The sequence below is a fragment of the Alosa pseudoharengus genome, unplaced genomic scaffold (genome assembly GCF_046254945.1).
Source record: "Alosa pseudoharengus isolate Yale_2024_CS ecotype anadromous, Long Island Sound unplaced genomic scaffold, YU_APseudo_1.1 YU_APseudo_1.1_scf_11, whole genome shotgun sequence".
Classification (NCBI taxonomy): Eukaryota; Metazoa; Chordata; class Actinopteri; order Clupeiformes; family Clupeidae; genus Alosa; species Alosa pseudoharengus.
Window position 1 is genome coordinate 29,206,589 of NW_027468576.1, and position 20,745 is coordinate 29,227,333.

General features: G+C 41.8%; 3 protein-coding genes and 1 non-coding gene across 5 annotated transcripts; 1 reads left to right on the forward strand and 3 right to left on the reverse strand.

The window, feature by feature from the left end:
- Positions 1-131: 131 nt before the first annotated feature.
- hnrnpm (heterogeneous nuclear ribonucleoprotein M) lies at positions 132-7,680 on the reverse strand. The gene is made up of 16 exons (XM_076278756.1): positions 7,436-7,680; positions 6,520-6,695; positions 4,888-4,940; positions 4,287-4,294; positions 3,869-3,962; positions 3,494-3,772; positions 2,966-3,119; positions 2,802-2,851; positions 2,411-2,471; positions 2,175-2,309; positions 2,048-2,095; positions 1,681-1,749; positions 1,494-1,592; positions 796-1,382; positions 637-688; positions 132-520 (listed from the first exon to the last, which is right to left on the reverse strand). Exons 1-16 carry the CDS (start codon positions 7,471-7,473, stop codon positions 357-359), a joined length of 2,067 nt encoding a protein of 688 aa, XP_076134871.1. The 5' UTR covers positions 7,474-7,680; the 3' UTR covers positions 132-356.
- On the reverse strand, positions 2,593-2,730 carry LOC143117540 (small nucleolar RNA SNORA57). Its single transcript, XR_012985992.1, has one exon. It is a non-coding gene; the product is annotated as a small nucleolar RNA SNORA57 (small nucleolar RNA).
- Positions 7,681-8,248: 568 nt separating the features above from the next.
- On the forward strand, positions 8,249-11,756 carry LOC143117193 (ras-related protein Rab-11B-like). The gene is made up of 5 exons (XM_076278755.1): positions 8,249-8,559; positions 9,473-9,668; positions 9,879-10,072; positions 10,411-10,491; positions 10,605-11,756. The coding sequence occupies exons 1-5, from the start codon at positions 8,520-8,522 to the stop codon at positions 10,748-10,750; spliced, it is 657 nt and encodes a 218-aa protein (XP_076134870.1). The 5' UTR covers positions 8,249-8,519; the 3' UTR covers positions 10,751-11,756.
- A 3,364-nt stretch (positions 11,757-15,120) lies between these two features.
- marchf2 (membrane-associated ring finger (C3HC4) 2) lies at positions 15,121-20,455 on the reverse strand. Of its 2 annotated transcripts, none has more exons than XM_076278751.1 (5): positions 20,276-20,455; positions 18,370-18,637; positions 17,911-18,121; positions 16,113-16,322; positions 15,121-15,574 (listed from the first exon to the last, which is right to left on the reverse strand). In XM_076278751.1, the coding sequence occupies exons 2-5, from the start codon at positions 18,543-18,545 to the stop codon at positions 15,416-15,418; spliced, it is 756 nt and encodes a 251-aa protein (XP_076134866.1). In that variant the 5' UTR covers positions 18,546-18,637; positions 20,276-20,455; the 3' UTR covers positions 15,121-15,415. The 2 variants fall into 2 exon arrangements, with proteins under 2 accessions (XP_076134866.1, XP_076134867.1); XM_076278752.1 differs by lacking the exon at positions 20,276-20,455 and adding an exon at positions 18,913-19,880.
- Positions 20,456-20,745: the final 290 nt, after the last annotated feature.

Below are 20,745 nucleotides of genomic sequence, written 5' to 3' on the forward strand. Positions count from 1 at the left end.
ATGAAGTAATGCATTCCACTGCGAAAAACTAGAAATGTGACTGTATAATAAAGTGAGTATAGGGAATGGAAATCTAAATTGTCATATGACAAACGGTGAGGCAAAAAAAAAAAAGACATTGCAGACAAGACTGAAAAACTTGAAGGTTTTGATGTTTATTAACAAACCTTACACAAAAAGGCAAGAAACAAGCATCATAAAAAGGGGGGAAAATTAAAATTTGGTCACTAAAACTGATTCAGGCAAAAACTAAAAGTGCAAACATAATGCACCATCACAAATATCTAACGAACAAAAAACAACTGGAAGGTCTGTAGTGAGCAGGAGAGATCGGCAAATTGGATGAATCTGTTGGTTTATGCATTTCTGTCGATCCTGACGTCGATTTCTCTCCCATTCAGCCTGTAACCGTTCATGGTGCGGCATGCCCGCTCGGCGGTCTCAGGGTTGTCAAAACGAACTACGCCACACCCTTTGGATTTCCCGTTCTCCATCTTGATATCAGCATACTGCACAATACCTGTGGGTTAAAAAAATAAATTCTAAATCACGAAGCTCAGAATGTCACAAATTGGTGGAGTATTGAGTATGTGGCCTTGGAGTATTGGTTGAGTAAAGATGAGCACGTGCCCTTACCACAAGAATTGAAGGTGTCTTTCAGCATCTTCCAGGTAAAGTCAAATGGCAGCTACAAAGGCACAACGAAGAACTTATGTTATTCAAAGATGATCCATACATATTTACTACTAAGAATGATCACACCTGAACTTTCAGCAAAAAGCAGAGGTCACATACATTTCTGACAAAGATCTGGCAGCCCTTCCTGGCATTGACACCTGCTCCAGGACCACCAGCGCCTGCTCCACCGAAGGGGTTGTTGAAGTTGCCGCGGTCCATGTCGGCCGGTCGGTCAAACTGGCCTCCCACTCCGGCTGACCCCATGCGGTCCATGTTGGAGCCCATGCGGTCCAGCCCAGTGGCCGGGAAGCGGTCAATACCAGCAGAACCCATGCGGTCAAAGTTGGTGCCCATGCGGTCTATGCCAGTGTTTATCCTATCCATACCACCCATGGGAGAGTTGAAGTCCATCCCTGCACTCATGCGCTCTAAACTGGACGGGCCCAGGCGGTCAAAGCCAGCAGGGCCCAGTCGGTCCACGCTGGAGCTCATACGGTCCAGGCCGGTACCCAGCCTGTCCATACTTGGCCCCAGCCGGTCCAAACCAGAACCCATCCGGTCAAAGCCAGTACCCAGCCTGTCCAGATCAGAGACGCGGTCCATACGATCCATTCCCATGCGGTCCATCCCAGAGCCCATGCGGTCCATCCCAGAACCCATTCTGTCCATCCCAGAACCCATTCGGTCCATGCCCATGGAGTTGCCTATAAAATTGGGGAGGGAAATTGTGGCGTGGCAAAGCAAAGTAAGGTGCGTTCATATACAAAAACACTTAGAATACATCCTAGCATTATGAGCATGCCAATGGTACCTACCCATTCCTCTGTCAAAAGAGTCTCCAAAGTTATTGCGAGACATGGCCATGTCATTGCGACCAAACTCTCGGTCAAAGGCGCCACCAATACGATCCATGTCTGATAAGGAAAATCATAGTTAGTAAATCAAATTGGAGACAGACGGCACATACACAAACAAAAAACACAAAAAATAAAATTGATTTACCATTCATTCTTCCCATTCCAGAGGGTCCGAAGCGATCCATGTTGTTCATTCCACCAAAGTTGTCCATACCTAGTAACAGACCAAGAGGAAGATGCATATATTGGAATCTTTGAGTCTATGCGGCAAGTCAAAGCAAGTTGAGTTTAAACAACTGTTCAACTTTAACTACATGTTTTTATACTAAAATTCAAAACAATCCCCAGTGAGTTCAACTAGTATGACTCAACAAATATGAATTGTAGAGTACAAACATAAAGTGGTCATAATATTTATCCTGATACATCATGGACAAACGCATAGTTGAGTTTAATTGTCCATAACAGTATAAAAGCTAGCATCAACTCCTGGAATTTAATACTGAACATACCTCCTCCCATACGACCCATGCCTCCTCCAAAGCCCATTCCATCCATTCCTGAGAAGAGAAATTAATATTAAATGTAGGCAAATAAAAGGAGCAAGTGAATCTGCTGGACTTGGCATCGTTGATTTACCTCCAGGGCCCATGTTACCCATACCGCCACCGCCGCCACCACCACCACCGCCGCCACCACCACCACGGTTGAGCTGAGTGGCATCAATGGGCTGCCCACCTGGTCCAAGTCCAAGCCCAATTCCACTCAAGCCACCTGAAAAAAATCAAAGTGTGCTGTCAAAATGAGGCTTAAAACTTCATTGCTTGTTATAAATTCAAGAAAACAAACAAAAAAACCTGGGATGAATCACTTACGTGGGAGGGCTGGTGGTCTGTCTGGTGGTGCAAAGTCTCCTTTTGGCAGAGACTTCTCATCCTGCAAATCGATTACATACATAGATGTTAGTTCAGTTATTCCTTGTTCAAACATGATTATATATAAACATTATATATATGCAGTGTTTTGATACACACACAAAACACTGCTTTTCATAATGATGTGTCCCAGTGATTGAGGATAGAACCAGCAGACGATAAACACACTGGCACCGAAGACATAGCACTGGCATTTTTTTGCCTCCGTACATTACACACACAAGTACTGAAGTGAACAAGCACGTGCCAAGAAATGGAGGGGAAACACTAACATTTTTAACTGCAAAAATGAATTTGCTTTAAAAAAAAAAAAAAATCACAGTACACTCACCAGTTTCACATGCATAACACGGTTGAAGAGGAGTTGTCCATTGAACATAGCTTTGCATTTATTAAGGAAACCACCAAAAACATAACACAGAAAACATTCACTGAAGTAAGACCACAGCTACACCCTGCTTCAGGAACAAGAGTGTGTATATTATTTAAGGATACAGACTGCTTGCACGGCTTCAATTGGCATGTCAAAGGTGACCGTTCCCATTCCCCTGCTCTTCCCGTCCTTGTCTTCAAGGATATCAGCACGGACTACAACACCTGCCATGCCAAACACCTCCTTCAGTTTTTTCCAGCCCACCTTATAATCCAGCTGAGGAAGAAAGGTGACATATTAGGAGATGAAAACTTAAAACTACTTTATTAAGAATTATGGAGTTCAAACAAAGTTCAGAAACATGGTGGGATTTTGCTCTCAAACATCAATGTTAAATGAGGATCAGTCATGGCAAGGCTGGGCCTTACTATTAAGACAAGCAACCTGTATTCAACAGGCGTCACCACATTTTGCTACAACTCATGACCGATTCCCAACTATGTTAATGTATTTAGCTGACGCCTTTATCCAAAGCGACTTACATACTATATTGTAAGGGGCAAATCTCCCTGGAACAACTAGGCATTGTATGAAAATCTGAAGCTTGTATGCTGCAGTTAAAACTATTATTCAAAGTGCTTTCATCTTACATTCGCCACAAACACGGTGCTTCCAATTTTCCCAGACTGCAGCCCATGGATGATCTCATTGGGAATGTTGGGGTTGTTCAGCAGGCTGGGGGGAATGTTGACCATAGGTGGGGCCCCTGGACCAGGTCCCATTCCCATGCCCATACCACCTCCCATGTTGCCACCCATGTTGCCGCCCATGTTACCACCCATATTGCCGCCCATGCCACCCGGGGGACCACCGCCACCGCCTCCCTGAGACCTGTGGGCCTCCCGCTGGGCAATCATGCCATCTGGGTCCTGGGAGGGCAAAGGAAAAATGGTGTTAATCTGTGCCATGTCAAAAAGGATCGACTCTTTAGATGAGTAGTATAGTTTGTCGTTAGGTTAACTCACTTCCTTGACTTTAAGAGGACGCCCATTGAGATTGTGCTTGTTCACCTTCTCCACAGCTTTCTTCATGAGCTCTTCAGTCCTGAACTCAACAATTCTACAGGGGTAAAAACCACAGTATGTTAACAAATCACATGAAACAAATAATTATAATAATACTACTACTACTAATAATAATAAAAGTGTTTTAAAGGCATAAGTACTTAAATGTGAGGAAATGCAATACTTATTTTACAAGCATTGCACTTTGTTGTGTGTGTGTGCTAATAGCTAATATGAAGTGTATGTGTTTCCATGAGCTTGTTAGTTTTTAAGCACCCATTTATTAACGCACTGCCTAAAACTGATGAAACAATATTTTGTTTCTTCGGTGTGTGAGTACTCCGAGATGACAAATAAAGCAAATCTTGAATCCACTTACGCACAACCCTTTTGTTGATTGATGCAATCACATTGGGATAATCAGGCATGTAAAAAAGCACATAGTTAGACAAGGCACACGGTAGATCACACTTATGACATGAAAAAACAAGTGGAAGCTTTGACAACCAATTCAAAACAGTTACTTATGATACTTGATAGCTGTGTTAAAGCATAAAACTTACACCAATGCAAATATTCACCCAGAGGTTTCTTCTCTACCTCACAAATGACCTCACTTTTCATCAGGCACAGTTCCACACCACAGAATTACTCCATTAGAGGGAAGTTGTAGGCATGCTTAGGTGCAACAATGCTATGTCCATCTTTCAACCTTGCCTAAGGCTAGATCCCATTAGTCCCACATGAACAAAATCCGACAAACAGAGAAAGGCAGAGCCAAAATCCTGCTCAGTCTCAGTCAGTAGCAACCCAACCCTGTGGCTCACTTCAGAACCACCACCTCTGCTGCACCTGCTTTTTCGCCGAATGTGCCCCCAGAGAGACACTTCTCAAGACTGGGCAGGCCTTCATATATACTCCCCTTTCAGAAAGAAAAGTAAACTCAAGCGGACAAACAGAGGTTCGTCTCTTGCACTTACCCTTGATTTGCCTTCTGCGTCCATTAAGTGCTCCACGTACGTAACCTCACCCACTACAAATCAGATTCCAGACGACACACACCAAGGGAGAGAAGCCAAGAGAACAATGGGGGTTTAGAGCAGACACACAACCGGGCAGTGACAGAGCTCGGCCTGCGTATCCAGAGCTTCCACCCCCAGAACCTCAGCGGCACAATGCTGGTACAGGTCTACAAAAAGCAAGCTTACAAATCAAATAAATGTCTTCTTATGCTGTCCTTGCCAAATCCTCCACACCATGAGCAACTTGAGTGAAAAGTCAGCATTAATAACAAATCAATTGAAATCTTCCAATTGAAAAGATCTTCACCATGGCCGTTTGGGTTAGGATGATTACCTACATCACTACAATCGAGTCTTGCCAGGATCCACAACCGTCTATCCAAGACCTGAAGCATTGACACCCATAAGTTAATGATAAAATTGAAATTACAACCATGTCAACAACTGATGAAGCCATGAAGCCTGATCTAAATTACCCCTTTAGGAATCATAACCCATGGATTAAGGAATTGCACAAACGGAGAGCCCTCCAAAGAGGTTATGCAGAACCTTTAGGCTGCAAGGTTTTGGAGGCGTACAGAGACAGGCATACAAAACTGCAAACCACATGTCTTGGTTTGATTTTTTTTTTATATAGATAAATAACCACCAAAACTAAATGCATCAAATACAACCAAGCAATGATTAAACATTATCCATCCCTCGACTGAACAAGGACAAGCTTAAGAAGCTGCTTTACTTTGTAGACCTGTACCCCAAGACTTCTCAAAAACACATCCATACAATGTACAACATGAAGATCTGCTGACAACATTTCGCTGTGGCAAACCTAAAAAAGAAAATGGAATTTAATGCTACATTCAGTCTTTTCCAAATGACACTATGATGCAAGTGTGAAATCAGCCAAGACTTGATAGATTATCCATATGGAGGCTACTGATAATAGCCATGTTTAACTAACCTAGCCAAAACGTTTTGCCATTGCATTGGTTAAGTATAGATATGCTACACTCAGGCTTATCACCGAGTACTACTGTGGCAAACAGTGCTCTGACAGACTCCAAGATCATATGTAATCAGAGGCTAATGATGGAATTTCAATGCTGGCACCTAACCATACAAAACATTTCTCCATTAAGTTCACTTGGTCACAGAATATTTCATTCAGAGCATACTTGGTGCCTCATGTGGTAATTTTGCCCTTGATGTTTCCAACTACCATCGTTAAAGTGTTGGTGATGGTGAGGGCTCAGGCACAATTGAATGCAATATTCTATGCAAATATCAGACACACTGTGTCTATATTGAATGCTTCTCACCATTTAACTGACCGCCAAATAACAAAGATTTCGGCGTCCCAAAGGAATAATGGATGCTTAGCGACAAACACAACTTTCCCCGCGAAATAAACAAGTTCGCCACGGACTGGAACGAAATTGCTACACTATCAGCAGCAGTCAGCAACCAGTAAGCATAGCGACTACAAATAGATTAGTCCGAGTGCTGTGTCCATTACAGGAGATCAACGCGGTCGCGCTTGGTCCGACGTCCATTCCAGAGATTTAAATCTGACGATTGCGAGACACCTACCTTTCTCCTTCATGAGGTCTTTCAGAGATTGCCATTTCACGTCGTATGGGATATTGCTGACAAAGACTCTGTATCTCTTGGAGGGGTTTCCATAGGGCTCGAAGCGGCCGCCACCTCCACCGCGCTTCTGTGGCCTCTCTTTCCTGGATTCGTGGTTGGCCTTGCCATTCACCTCACTGGTAAAATAAATAATAACAATAGAAAAAATAATAATACATGAATCACCGAGTACGCTCTTCAAACGCTACGAACTCACGTTGCTGTAAAGAAAACATGGTGTACGTTAACGTTAGCAAGCCAGATAACCTGTCCGCGTGGTTCCTACACAATAGCACTTGCACGGATTAGCCAGTCGACATTAGCTGACTAGCCTATTTATAAACAAGCCATCGTTCATGTTTACTGGGGTGCTACTAGCTTGTGAGTCATATCAAACTGTATTTACTCATGTGTAACATTGCATTCAAGCGACGATTTTACTAAATGCGATTGTTTCTTGCGGGTGTTAACCATCTACCAGTTAACTTACCCATTAACTTTCAGTAATGGTGAACAAACAAACCGAACAAACACATGGGTAACGTTCGTGTTGCATTGTGTTAACTACATGATGCTTAAGCATCTGATAAACCTGTTTTTATGTGTCCAGTCTTAACATGGGTTGGTTTATTAACTACGACATGCAAGTCGCTAGCTGTCTAGCTAGCCTCCTTGCTAACTTAGCTAGTGGGCAGGCCATTGTTCTGTCGGCCATCAGCAGCGCACACCATGTCGACAAATACGCCACCATTTAGGATTAATTACATTTATCTAACCCAATCTACAGGTTAATGCATCCTATATACACACACAACCGCTTCTTTCGTATATTACAGCCGTGTAAAGTCATCACAACATGCGTCCAACGTCGACTCACCCCTGGCCTGGTTTCTCAGGTGCGGCCTCAGTCGACATTTTGGCTTGATATTTAATCGTAGAAAGCCAAACAATTTTCCGCAGAGGTTTGCTGAATATAGAAGTCTTCCAAGAATGGCCGTGTGTTCAGATTTATGTTAGTAAGCGCCGTCGCGTTCCTTGAATTACAACTCACAAAATTACACGGTTCAGAATTTCCCAGTGCTAAATGTCTGACTGGTTGAAATGGCGGATAAAAAGAGCGCAACGAGTCGTTTTATCGGCAAACTTGCATGCTGGGAAATCTCTTTGACGCAGAAGCCGTTTCTATCGCGACCACTCTCGTGACCTCATCTTGCCTAACACCCGCCTTGTTTGACTAAATGTTAAAAGTAGTTTGTTATAACTTAACTATTAATTCATGCGCTGTAATATGTAATATGCGACACCATTCGTAGATGCATTTGTTCGGATACAGTTGGCCAAAAGGGAAGGTTAGCAAACGCCAGCTACCTGATAACGTTGACGTTAACTGATGGTTCTCAGTCACTAAATTGGAAGATTTAACATTCACCACTACACTTATTTTTACATGCATTTAATAATGTATGCAGTCACTCGTTAAAATATTAAGATTAGCCTGCAACATTGTCAAAAAGTAAAGTTAGTTCAATTCAGCAGAGCATTGTGTGAATGAATGATGTTGTCATTTTAGGCTAGCATGTTTATTGATGCGAAATTAATTAATAAACTATAGGCTAGTTAGATTCCACCTCTCGCATCATTACAGAATGAGAAAAGTCAACAGTGAAACTAACGTTTCATGTAATAGGATGTATATGTAGCCTAAGCTTCATATCGATACAGTGGATAGGGTGGGTGGACTCCTCCCCTTCTGCAGAGTCAGGAAGATCCCCTTCCTGCGGTCGGTTTTATGTGTGACAGCCAGCGCATTGTCTCAGTAGGGATACAGCCACCTAACGTTATATAAAAAGAAGATTTCTGATCTGAAGACAGAGTTGCGGAACGTCGGTAACTCAAGCAAATACAAAATTGCTGCCAATATCTGGAAGTGACATTGGGGACATTGGATTTATTATCCAATCATGGGAAACAGAGATGATGAATACGATTTCTTGTTCAAAGGTAAACCACCCCATTTGCTACGTGATTTGCATCACTTTTCATTTAGCCTACATCCATGTAATTTGTGTCAGTCACTTAAAATTAGTTCATAGTGAATTTCAGACAGCTGTTTTCTGTCACGTTATGTTTCTCTCATATTTCATGCTAGCTCTTGACAACAGTGGCCTTTTGGCGACGACTCCTCTGCCTATTTGACGCATTGTGTTTGACAGAGGAAACCAAACTCTATCACGGAATTTACAAAAGAGGACGAAACCTAACTAATGTGTTGGTTAATTTAAGACGTAGGCCTAATTAGACTCGGAAAGCGTCCAGCCTAAGCAGAACAGGGCCTTTATTGACAGTCTCGTTTTGATCCTGAAAATGTCATTAAGCTAATTCTGAGAGGCATAATATTCATCACTTTTCTAAATGACACCCAAATTCAAAGCTGTTATGTCGGCATATGCCACAAGACTACGTCCAAGTGGAGATAGGCCATATACAATAGCCTATAACAATATTGATATCACTAGGATTTCTCTAGAAGCTCCAGAACCAGTAAATAAGGTAAGCTGGTTATAGTTTCCTGGGAAGAGAAAACTTTGCTGATAATGCAAACACAGAAGTGGTGAGCACAGGAGGTGGAGCAGCACAAATGTCCACTCAGTGTGACAAAGGACCAGATTCTCAACTTCCTGTGGTGTGATGCCATGGGACAAAGCTGTTCAATTGTGTACAGTATTCTCTTCTCTGATGAAACAGAGGAGCATTTGAGTCAAGTTGATTAGTTTACAGTACAGCTGTGTAAGAATGCAGAACATATGTTAAGTCAGACACTCCTGACGGCCTTGACAAAGAGGGCAGTTATGCCCATAATACTAGCATTTGTATTTTGTCTTGTGAAAAGCATATGTTTCTACTTTGGTGGCAGTGGTGCTGATTGGGGACTCTGGTGTTGGAAAGAGTAACCTGCTGTCTCGCTTCACTCGGAATGAGTTTAACCTGGAGAGCAAAAGCACCATCGGAGTGGAGTTTGCCACACGCAGCATTCAGGTGGACAGTAAGACGATAAAGGCTCAGATCTGGGACACAGCTGGACAGGAGCGCTACAGGGCCATCACGTCAGCGTAAGTAGGAGGGTCACTGGAACACAGGAAACGGCTCAGAGGGAAATGTAGAGCAATGTTGCCCAATGGCTTATCTTGCTGGGAGTAATCTCAAGTCCATTCAGAAAATCATTGTCTGTATTACTGAAATTGCAGTTGCATCAATTTCATTTAAATGAATACATAGGCAATGTTCTCATTTTCTAAAGTGTTGTGTGTTTTTTCTCTTAGGTATTATCGGGGTGCAGTTGGCGCTTTGCTGGTGTATGACATCGCCAAGCACCTGACCTATGAGAATGTGGAGCGCTGGCTGAAGGAGCTGAGGGACCATGCCGACAACAACATCGTCATCATGCTGGTGGGCAACAAGAGTGACCTGCGCCATCTGAGGGCCGTGCCTACTGATGAGGCCCGGGCCTTTGCAGGTGAACACACCGCACTCTGGTGTCCTCCAGCTCAGGACCACACACTTTGGTTGGGCCACTCTGTGAGCTTCAGTCTAATTGGGCAGTGGTAGCGTAGTGGTTAAGGAGCTGGGCTAGCTAGCATGCAGTAGCCTGAAAAGTTTGAAAAGTGGATTCAATTCCCGACTTCCACAGTTGTGCCCTTGAGCAAAGCACTTAACCCAAAGATGTTCCGGGGACAATGTAAATCCCTTGTAATATAACTGACATATTTAAGTCACTTTGGATTAAAAGTGTCTGCTAAATTAATAAATGTAATGTAAATGTAATTCTTTCTTCCTTTTGCCATGGCTGTCCAGAGAAAAACAACCTTTCATTCATTGAGACATCAGCCTTGGACTCAACAAATGTGGAGGAGGCTTTCAAGAACATCCTAACAGGTATGAAATGGATGGGTATGACAACAATAGAGTTCCTCTCTTATGAGATAAATTAATTCTGATGGAGGCCATGTCTGTCACTCCTTTAATAACTTTGCTTCTCGTTGTTCTAGAAATCTACCGGATTGTGTCACAGAAGCAGATTGCGGATCGGTCTGCACATGATGAATCTCCAGGCAACAACGTAGTTGACATCAGTGTGCCGCCCACCACTGACGGTCAGAAAGGAAACAAACTACAGTGCTGTCAGAACCTGTGATGTTTCCCAATCATGCTTCTCGTTGCCCAATCTCTTCCCACAAAGCTTGATCTCCATGTTTCTCATACATGCCATTTTTTCAGTTGTCTTAACCATGTTGTTATGCTGCTGCTACTCAACTTGGCTCCTATCAACAAAAATTTGTATGGCCTGTACTGCAACTTGCATCTGGATGAGGTTTATAAGCAGCCTCTGCCAAACTTACTCATGTACAGGAATATCATCTTATGTCATTAGCTTTACACATGTTAGGGAAATAGGACTGGTGTGAGACGATCACAGTTCACATTTAGACAGAAATTACTCACTACAAGTGTCCAAGTACCCAGAGGATTTCAACGAAACTCTAGTTCAGGTTTAATATGCCTCTAAGTGTTATTGTTGCAGCTATGCCTGCACCTAGTAAGTTATTGATTGTAATGAATAACTGGTGAGCAATCCTGATCCTGACCAAACCATCTAACCAGGCCTTAGGGATGGACTTACCATAAAATCCTGTGGTGGATGCTTAGCTTAAATATTGACCACTAGATGGTGCTGTGTACATAACCATGTGCTGTTGTCCAGACCTTTGGGGATGATAGATCATGCATCTGTACAAAGTGATTCAAGATACTGATATGATTTCATATGATAGACACAGACGCACTGTATGTAGTCATATGGATTTAACTTGCATTGTTTTACTGTAAATAAACTGTGTATGAATTATGAAAGTTTCAAATCCAGTGTACAGTTGAATGACAAAGCTTCTCGTGTTCTCTTTGAACAAGCCACAACTGAAACTAGACAACCTCAGCTTACCTTTATAACACTGAAATAAATATCCTACTATTCGTAAAGCAACTAACAGCACATATGATAACGATACAATATAGCACTCTCAATAATAAAGTAATCACTTAGAAGGATATGATGACTGAGTTTGAGATGTAACATTACAAAACAATATTGCAAAATGTACAAAAAAAATAACACACTGAAAAAATAAATAACACAGACATCATTTCTGTTGGACAGATTCATAGCGTCATTTTTAATTTGCTTTGCACACTTTTCTTGGCTGATTGCAAGCACCAACAAATTTTGGTGAAGACATTACAGACACACCTTCTTTTCCCACTGCACAACATAAACATTACAGCATTTCAAAACATGTTAGAGTGATAAAAATCCTGTGCTTAATGAAATAATTGAGAACATAAATTACAAATGATACAGATGAATTCATTTAAAAACACAGTGGCAAAATTAAGATATTAAAAACAAAGACAAGTAAAAACATGTTTACAATTCATGGTGTTTCTTTTTTTTTTTTTTTTTTTAGAAAAAAAGAGCATGACACTGGAATATAACTGCTTCCTTTCCATTTTACAATTAACCTGGAATTGTTTATATTTTCCCAAAGATTACTAACAAAGGAAATTATTACATCAACAATTGTTTTTAAATCCCTTTTAAACATGGATTATTAAAAATGAGACAATTGTTTTTCCATGGTATATTTCTGAAAGTGCCATATCATACTGAAACAGAAGAGATAGCTAAGGAGACAGAGGAAAACAAAACAAAACAAAACAAAAAACATGCATGCATCTTTGGAGAGAAGGACTTGTGGTGGTCAGCTGGATTAACACTGAAGTATGGACTCGGCCTGGACACTACCTATTGCAGAAGCGCTGTTGCATAGCACAGGCAACTCACAGGCCCCAGAGTGCCTTCGTCACGGCTGGCCCCGCCCCTCTCTTCCTGCATGGGTGTCCTCCTCATGATCCTTCATAAGTAATGTTGTCTACATCTAGGTTTCGCTTACGTTCTTAATATAGATAGGTATATATATGCGTGTGTGTTTTTAAGGTTACAGGTAAGAATTGCATTGTAATGTTATTAAAATTGCACACTCTGTTACTAAATCCTACGTTACAAAGTCTCCAGAAGTTGGCCCCAAGTGTACAAAGGCAACCAACGTTTCAGGTGGAAGCACACCAAGAGACAAGTTTTTTTGTCCTTTATGTTGTCTTTTTTCTTTTGAAAGGGCGTTACTAAAGGCCCCGGGGCCGACACTGCACATACGTTTGTTATTTTTTTTCCATGCTCAGAGATTCTTCATGTCTTTCCTCCCTAAAGTCTAACATACTGGTGATGGTGATTGTAATGCCAAAAACAAACAAACAAACAAACAAAACAAAACAAAACAAAACAAAGATCTAGAATAACTATTGCACAACATTAACCATACAACGAAAGTTTAGTTTCCTATGAGAGGAATCATTTAGAGTGACCACTGACACTACGGGGGGAGAGAGAAGGGGGAGACAGAGAGAGAAATACGCATACAGATACAGGGGTTCTTTTCAGGAACCAGACCACTTTTCCCCAATGCTAGCAACCAGCTCTGAGCTCAACTCAACAGAGCCGACTGAGCACTGAAACCAGAATGACGCTCAGACAATGATTCACTCCACATGGTGTCTCCTCTAATAGCAACAGCACTTATAAAGCTTTAACCCATTTCCTCATTTGTCCATGGTGGATACCAGGTTACATTAGCCTACGTTGGCCTACAGGGGCCCATCAGCTGTATTCAGGACTCTGTCTGCAACCGTCAAATGGTACCCTATTCTCTGTGCCCAATGACCAAAAGCTTTCAACTGTTAAGCCAAGGCAGGATGGCCGAAAAAAATGAGAACTTGCATGGAGTAGCACCACATCCTCAAGAGGGAATGGATTTATGGATGGAAAAAAGGGTTACAGAGTTTCTACAAGATCGTCGACCTTTTCCACCTGTGCTGTAGACACAAAGGACACTCAATTAAGCAAACATGTAACACAAAACACACAAATGAAATACTGACTGGGAAATTGCACTGATGCAGGCTTTGCATGAACCCAATTGAAGAAGGTGCACCATAAATACTATGGTCCAAATAGCAAGTTGGTCCTCATGACCATTCTGAACTGTGACTTGCCGCTCTCCCGCAGCGCCAGGCACTTCCTTGATAAAAATCCAGTGGTAGCGACATGTTTTCTGCGCAGACTTTACCAAGGGCCACCTTTAAGGTCATTGCTAGTGTTTTTGCATATCCTTCTTTAGGAGAAGTAACCTGATGTAGTTATCCGATGAGAGGACACGATCATTCAATGTTGCAAGGTTTGAGAAAGTTCAAAACAACTCGTTCTTGGTACTGAAGATGATGACAAGTCAGGACAGTCTTTTGAAAGTCTGAGAAGCTGCATATCAAAGAGGGTGAAACTGCTACATAACCATATGTATACCAACCGGACTTCTGCTGTACACTACGCCACCTCTGGCTAAACTAATATGCATCGGCACAAAGATATATTTTGGTAGAAAAACCAACACACACAAAAGACAGTGCAAGCAGGAGAGAAAGAGTGAAGGAAATGGAAGGAAAAGAGGGAGAAATCAGTGATTTCCTTGTAGTTGTACTGTAAAGTTAACACATTAGAGTTTTAAAAAAAAAAAAGATCTTATGTAAATTCCTTCCAAAGAGAGAACTCATGTTTGGCAATTTCATCTTACTATTTCTGCTAACCTCAGATTCAGTGACAACTTGCACACTTGCTGCATCTACACCAAAAGATGTAGGAGATCCTTTTAAGCGCTCGGCTCCAAAGACCTCCAAAACCAACCATCCAAGCAATCTGAGTGGAAACAGAGGAAAAGTAAAAATACTAAAAGCAAAGAAATTGTGCATGCATGCAAAGCTGTGTGTGTTGGTTGCAGTATCATAAGGGCAAGCCTTCTTTATAGCATTTTTTATTGCACTCTTGTACGTTTGCTACCTCCATCCCCAATCACACATACCGGGGACATGCTTAGGAAAAAGATTGGAATCTTGACAAACCACTAACACTGCTGAGAGCATTCAAGTTCCCATATCCGCCACAGAGATGGATGGATGAATACCGATTTCCTGTAACCACCTTAAACACACACACACACACACACACACACACACACACACACACACACCTACTTAGTTACTTATACACACTCCTACTTACTTACTCACACACACCCACACACACAACCCCCTCAGCAGTTGCTCTATAGCAGGGATTAACGCTTGGAGCTTTTCTTTTATACTCAGTGGTTATGAAGCCTCAGAGTGGAACAAGAATCATTAACGCATACCATATTCACTGGTAATAGACAATAACTTAAAGAAACAACCTACAAGGGTAAGGAGAAATCTGTTCTGGAGGGTTTGGTCAGTTCCCACTGAATGTGTTCTGAGCATCTCCTCTCTACATGAGAACACGCGGTCAGCTCCTATTTATTTCACATTTTTTCTACTTGTGAATTACTTTTTTCGTTAGCATATTTCTCTTTTTCTTTTTGAAAAAACAGATAATGCAGGATTTCAAGCATCAAACTTGCCAATTGTTATCTTTTTCTTTCCCTGTGAACATACAATTGTTTTTTTCTAGCAAGAGGCTCCACACAAAACAAAACAAAAGGAAAAAAAGGGAAAAAAGGATAAAAGGTGGATAATGAAGTGCTCACAAGTTTAGATTAAAAAGGATTAAATAGAAAAAAATGCATCCACAAGTGCTGCGGCTCCAGCTGTGACCTCAGTGAGTCGAGGACCCCGAGCACACTCAACACACACCACTCTTATCCTTCCCTCAGACTGGCTCTCATACGATCGTTTCGTCTGCCGTCTTCTTCAACAGCTTGGTGGAGAGCAAGGGATGCTGGGTAGAGTGCCCTCCCTTGGCATCCGGAATGAGCAGGCGGACCTTCTGATTGGTTCGTCTCCATTCAGAGTACAGCTGACAGTGGTAACGGAATGACACCTGCAAAGGGACGAGGAGTAGGATAGCAGGGGTTTGCTAATTAGTTTAACTCACCCAAAACAACTCAACAAGTTTGAAGTTGACACTGTGAAATTACACCAAGCTCTGGAATGGTATCCATTTGTTAAGGGGGAACTAAAGCACGACCCACAGTTTTGACTCAATGTGTCAACAGGAACTAAAACGGATAAAAACGTACTGTATATCTGCTGAAAGCCCCAACTACCCAGCTGCTAAGTGCGCTGGACCTGAGTCACTGGCCACCAAAACCCTGAGAAACACCAGTTCTAATTCTTGGATAAGTTGTCATTTTGACCAACAAATCAGTAATCAGTAGATTGAAACTATATTTTTACATTTTACCAAACAAGACAAATTCTATAAATGTATATCAAGAAATAAATAATAGCAAGAAAACTGGAGTACACTGGAGTAACCAAGCCTACGCTTGGTAGGCTTGGTTACTCCAGTGGGAAGTGAAGGCAACTAAAACACTGCAGACTTGGGATTAGAAAAAAAAAAAAACTCTTGGACTTACCAGAGTCCAGAGGACGTAGATGGTGAAGAGGGCTATGGTGAGTGCTATGAGGCCCACAGCCTCCAGGCGGCTGTTGAAGTGCAGGTGGTCTTGGGCACCCCGCAGACACAGCCAGCCTGAGATGGCCGCCAGCGGCGTTATGAACAGGAAGCAAACCATGTCGCAGAACAGTGTGCGCTTCTCATTCCTCGGCCCAGGGTCTCGCAACCACTACAAAAGATGGAGATCACAGCTATAACATGGAGAAACCCATAGGTTTTTTTTTATTTATCTTTATGAACATAAAGCTCTTGGTTATTGAAACGTTGCCTCCCAACTTGACAAAGTATAACAAAACAAACAAACAATGGCTGTGGTCTAGACACTGACTTCCACAAAGAACAATGGTAAAGAACAATGGTACTTCCCCCACAGATCCCCCACTGATCTAGCCAGTCCCTATGGGTATTTTGAAAATTCCCCAGAACCTCACATGTTCAGATGGAAATCCCACAATGCAAACCACATCTAAACAACAATTGGAAAATGTGTAATGTTGGCGGTGAAAGTTAAGCATATCAGCCCACTCACTGCTAACCTGGAGCTGTAATGGTCAAGTCAGTGATGTCAACAGAAGCTGAACATTGGTGGGACAGACATGTTCTGGTGAAGTTTCAGTTCCATATGAAACATATCATGGAGGCACATATGGGCGCAGTCAAGTTTTTCCACAGAAACGGCATGAGTGAGTATATTTAGAGGCAAGAAAAGACTTGATTGCATTGTTGGAATTAACCAGACTAACTGATTTATAAAAAAGAAACGACAACCAGAGAGAGTACAACTTGTGTGTGACATCATGTTAAATTCAGGGATTATGTGTTCTTGATTGGAGTTGATTGCAGTCGTGTTGTGGTGCTAAACACTAAATGATAATCTTTACCAGCTGTCTCAGACAGGGATCCAAAGATAGGAACTGATTCATCTGTTTCATTTTGTGGCTGGGTCATGGAAGAACTTACACTAATGACTAATGAATCTCACAGTACAGTTCCTCTTACTGTCAAGTGCTCATATGCACACAACCTTAAAACAGGTAACACAACATGATCTAGAAGCCAACAAACAATGGCTTTAGTTGCCGGTTTGTCTATTGGTAAATGGCCTACGCTAAACTTCAACTGAAAATGATTGTCTCATTACTGGACTAAGACATCACAGGTCACAGAGAGAATTCTAAAACTTCACTGTTTGACACAAGCAATATGGTGTAACACTTATCATGGTGTGACCAGGAGAAGCACAAAACATATAGTTGCAGTGTATTAAGAAGATTCACTTTTTTTCACCATGTCGGGCACTGAACTCTGGACAGCAAAGTCACTTCCCAAATATGACCTTTGAATGTAATTTTGGGACCACCGCAAGTCTATGTATTTGTTCTGCTTTTAGCCAATTTTCCAAGAAACAAAAACTATTTCACTAGCACTCTGGCACTCGTTGCCACAGACTCAACCACATACCAATTCAAATCCAATTTCCAAACCCCATCAATACTCTATGATAACTGTTACAGCAATGTTATAATACAGATCATGTTACATCTCAACATCCAACAAGCCAGATAAAAAATAATTACTCTGCCATGGTGGCACCCACTTTCGTGTTGTGATATATGGTGTCGTATTGTGAAGAATTGTGACTTTTTTGTGATGGGGCTTCTATTGATTACCATCTCTACTTTTTAACAGGTCACACACATCCAACTAGCAAAACAGAGAAGTACAACTGAAGCAATAAAGCCACTGATCTCTGTTACCTCTGTAAGAGGCCGAGGTCGGCGCTCAATGGTAAACTCGGTGTGGCATAGCTCACAGTAGCTGGTGTTGGAGGAGGAGAGCCACTTCTCCAGGCAGCTTTTGTGAACCGTGCCCAAGGTTCCCGTACAGTCACATGGGGACAGGAGGCCCTCTCCGTTGCCCCCTTCATGGCATATCCGGCAGATGGGGCCATCACTAAAAGAGAAAGAGCTTTGCAGAACAAGGGGATTCAACACAGGGTTGAGTCATTGTCATGTCACATTCAAAGTCATAAAAAAAATGATCAGATGCACAGTTTCATTTCACTTATGGCTGTAGTTTAAGTTCCAACCACACAGTAGCCAAATAGCCATTAGGAATAGTAAATGACTTGACAGGCATACAAACTAAAGGCAAGTGAATGAGGAGGTAGCACAAAAAGGGACAAAAAGAGGCAATCAATGATGAAAAGAAAGTACCTCTGAGTGCCAAGAGCTTTGATGACTGTTGACAGCAGTCGTCCGTCTTTGGCTGTGACTTGGGTGACGTACTGCGCACGACGGTTGTCAGACTCCTCCACTGTTTTTGACAGGGCAGCATTGCCAGTGCATTCACAGAGTGAACCGGGGAGGTGGCAACACTCCCCTGTGGTCATGTCTGGGCTGTCCAGGGGGTCGGGGCAAGGGGAGCAATGGGAAAGGAGGGGAGCCAACAGCTCCCACAGCTCAGGTCAGTTAGGCCCTATCTCTGTATGGAGAGAGCATTAGAAATATCAACAGTTCCATTATAATGTGTTTGAAGGTCACAGTACTGAATAGTTGGGTCAGTTGTTTAGCAGAGATACTACAGCATCTCAAAAGACATAAAAAATATTCTAGGTCTGCATATGTAAGGGTTTTAAAAACCTAAAAACGTAAAAACCTTCAAAAAAGCAATCAAACATATATTACATATTTTTTGGACAAATATAACAAACATTCATGTTGACACTTCCAAAAATAAGACTGAATATAGCATCTGACCTGAAGTATAATCCGTTTTAAATCAATGGTCCGCTGATTATGAAGACTTGCAGCTATATGCATGGCACCCCTACATCATGGCATTCAAGACTGGATTGAATTTATTCACAAAAACGCCAATTGCTTTATATGGACTACTTTCGAAACTGTCCTACTAACTTCCCTGCTACAAACACAACAAGCTACTAAGGAATTGACATGCTGGGTGACTGCCAACTTGACTTTGTTTTGACGCGCCTGTAGCAAGTCACTTGTAATAACCACCCATCCCAAGAATAAACCCCAGGTTCATAACCTTATATCTTTCCTTCTGTTAGAACTGACATTCACAGTAATCTTAAAATCAAGTAACCTCAATGTAGATAGCGTTTATCAACGATCTATCAAAACTTGCACACCACAAAGGCCTTTCAATTTCGTACATCGGAGCATTGGCCATTGTCAATTTATTGTTCTTTTTTTCTCTGACTGCCTACATTCTGTAAAGCGCCATGATACATGTGTAATGTTTTGGCGCTATATAAGCACAATAAATTGAAATTGAATTGAATTAAGACCGCGGTGTAGGAATGCACAGCTGCTGTTGTTATCAGTTGGCTGAAGATAGCAAATTAAGCAAAGCTGTTGTGTCACTAGTGTTATTACGCTCAGTTGAGCTTGTAATCATGCTCTCGTACCTACCTACTGTTATATGAGGTATACATTATGTTAAGCTAGATGAAAAGGGAAAGACATGTATTTCACTGACGCTATATTGGATCGCTAACGCTACATTAACGTTAACTGGTCACTTATATTACCCATAGCAATATGCCTGTACGTCGAGTTCACACCCACATAAGGTGCAGAGATCGCAGTCACTGAAAATATTTAGTTAGAAATCCACATTGATGAACAAATCCCTATATTAGTATCATGGTCGAAAGGTTATTTGACAACCATAGCCAATAGCATTAGAATTGAGGAAACAGGCCGTGCATTTGTTGTGGCCTAACCTCACAGCTAGCAATGACTGTTAGCTGATTTAGCTGGCTTATGTTAACAAAACCGTTCGGTAACGTTATGATTGCTAAAGGGAACATATCCTAATACTTATCACCAACATGACAGTTTGAGAGACCAACCAGCTAACGTGAATATATTAATCTAAGCAATAGTCAGTTCCGTACACTGATAGCAAAACCAACATAAAACCAGCCTTAAATTAAATATCTTAGCTAACTGGCTAGCTGGTAATCTAGTCGCGTTAAAATGTCCTGCAATTTAGCTAGCGATAGCTGCCTAGCTCTCAAGCTCTGTCGCTGGGCTTTTAACATGGTTGAAAACGAAAGATATTTGTTTGGACAAACCGAAGAATACTCACATAGTATCTTCTTCTCTCACCATGATTTTCATATGCCTTAGACGTTAATAAAGACGTTACTAAAATGACAAACTAAGGCTATTTGGTTTTCCTTAACGACTTGCTATCATCGCAAATCCGTTTCTCTCAGCTGTATCTGCAGAAGAAGCGGAACCCCCAACAATCCACCCTCCCATAGACTTTCGGAGTAGTCAGAAAGACCCTCTGGCCCTTGTAATGCTACGTGCGGGTGTATACCCACTAGAGGTCGTTCATGAGAATGATTTTGGAAATTATTATGTTAAGTTGCAAATTCATTTCGTTTTTAATGATGTAACCGAATTACATCAGTGAAATCGTATAATAATTCTCTATGCAACTTTTAACAAGCTGATCTCATATACTCCAAAACAGCACCTGCACCCAGATTTAACACAACTAGTAACGTTACTGGTTCACAGTTGCTAACTAATGTTGTGAGCTACTTGGGG

What these genes read in the sequence shown, in the direction of transcription:
- hnrnpm (XM_076278756.1), bottom strand. Translation starts at nt 7,473, where the DNA reads ATGTCGACTGAGGCCGCACCTGAGAAACCAGGCCAGGG. An exon ending in TGAAGCCGTGCAAGCAGTCT is followed by an intron (nt 2,852 to 2,965) that starts GTATCCTTAAAT and finishes ATAAATGCAAAG; the next exon opens with CTATGTTCAATGGACAACTC. An exon ending in CTCTTTTGACAGAGGAATGG is followed by an intron (nt 1,383 to 1,493) that starts GTAGGTACCATT and finishes CCAATTTTATAG; the next exon opens with GCAACTCCATGGGCATGGAC.
- LOC143117193 (XM_076278755.1), top strand. Translation starts at nt 8,520, where the DNA reads ATGGGAAACAGAGATGATGAATACGATTTCTTGTTCAAAG. An exon ending in ATACGATTTCTTGTTCAAAG is followed by an intron (nt 8,560 to 9,472) that starts GTAAACCACCCC and finishes CTTTGGTGGCAG; the next exon opens with TGGTGCTGATTGGGGACTCT. An exon ending in TACAGGGCCATCACGTCAGC is followed by an intron (nt 9,669 to 9,878) that starts GTAAGTAGGAGG and finishes TTTTTCTCTTAG; the next exon opens with GTATTATCGGGGTGCAGTTG.
- marchf2 (XM_076278751.1), bottom strand. Translation starts at nt 18,545, where the DNA reads ATGACCACAGGGGAGTGTTGCCACCTCCCCGGTTCACTCTGTGAATGC. An exon ending in AAAGCTCTTGGCACTCAGAG is followed by an intron (nt 18,122 to 18,369) that starts GTACTTTCTTTT and finishes TGTTCTGCAAAG; the next exon opens with CTCTTTCTCTTTTAGTGATG. An exon ending in TCTACGTCCTCTGGACTCTG is followed by an intron (nt 15,575 to 16,112) that starts GTAAGTCCAAGA and finishes GTCCCTTTGCAG; the next exon opens with GTGTCATTCCGTTACCACTG.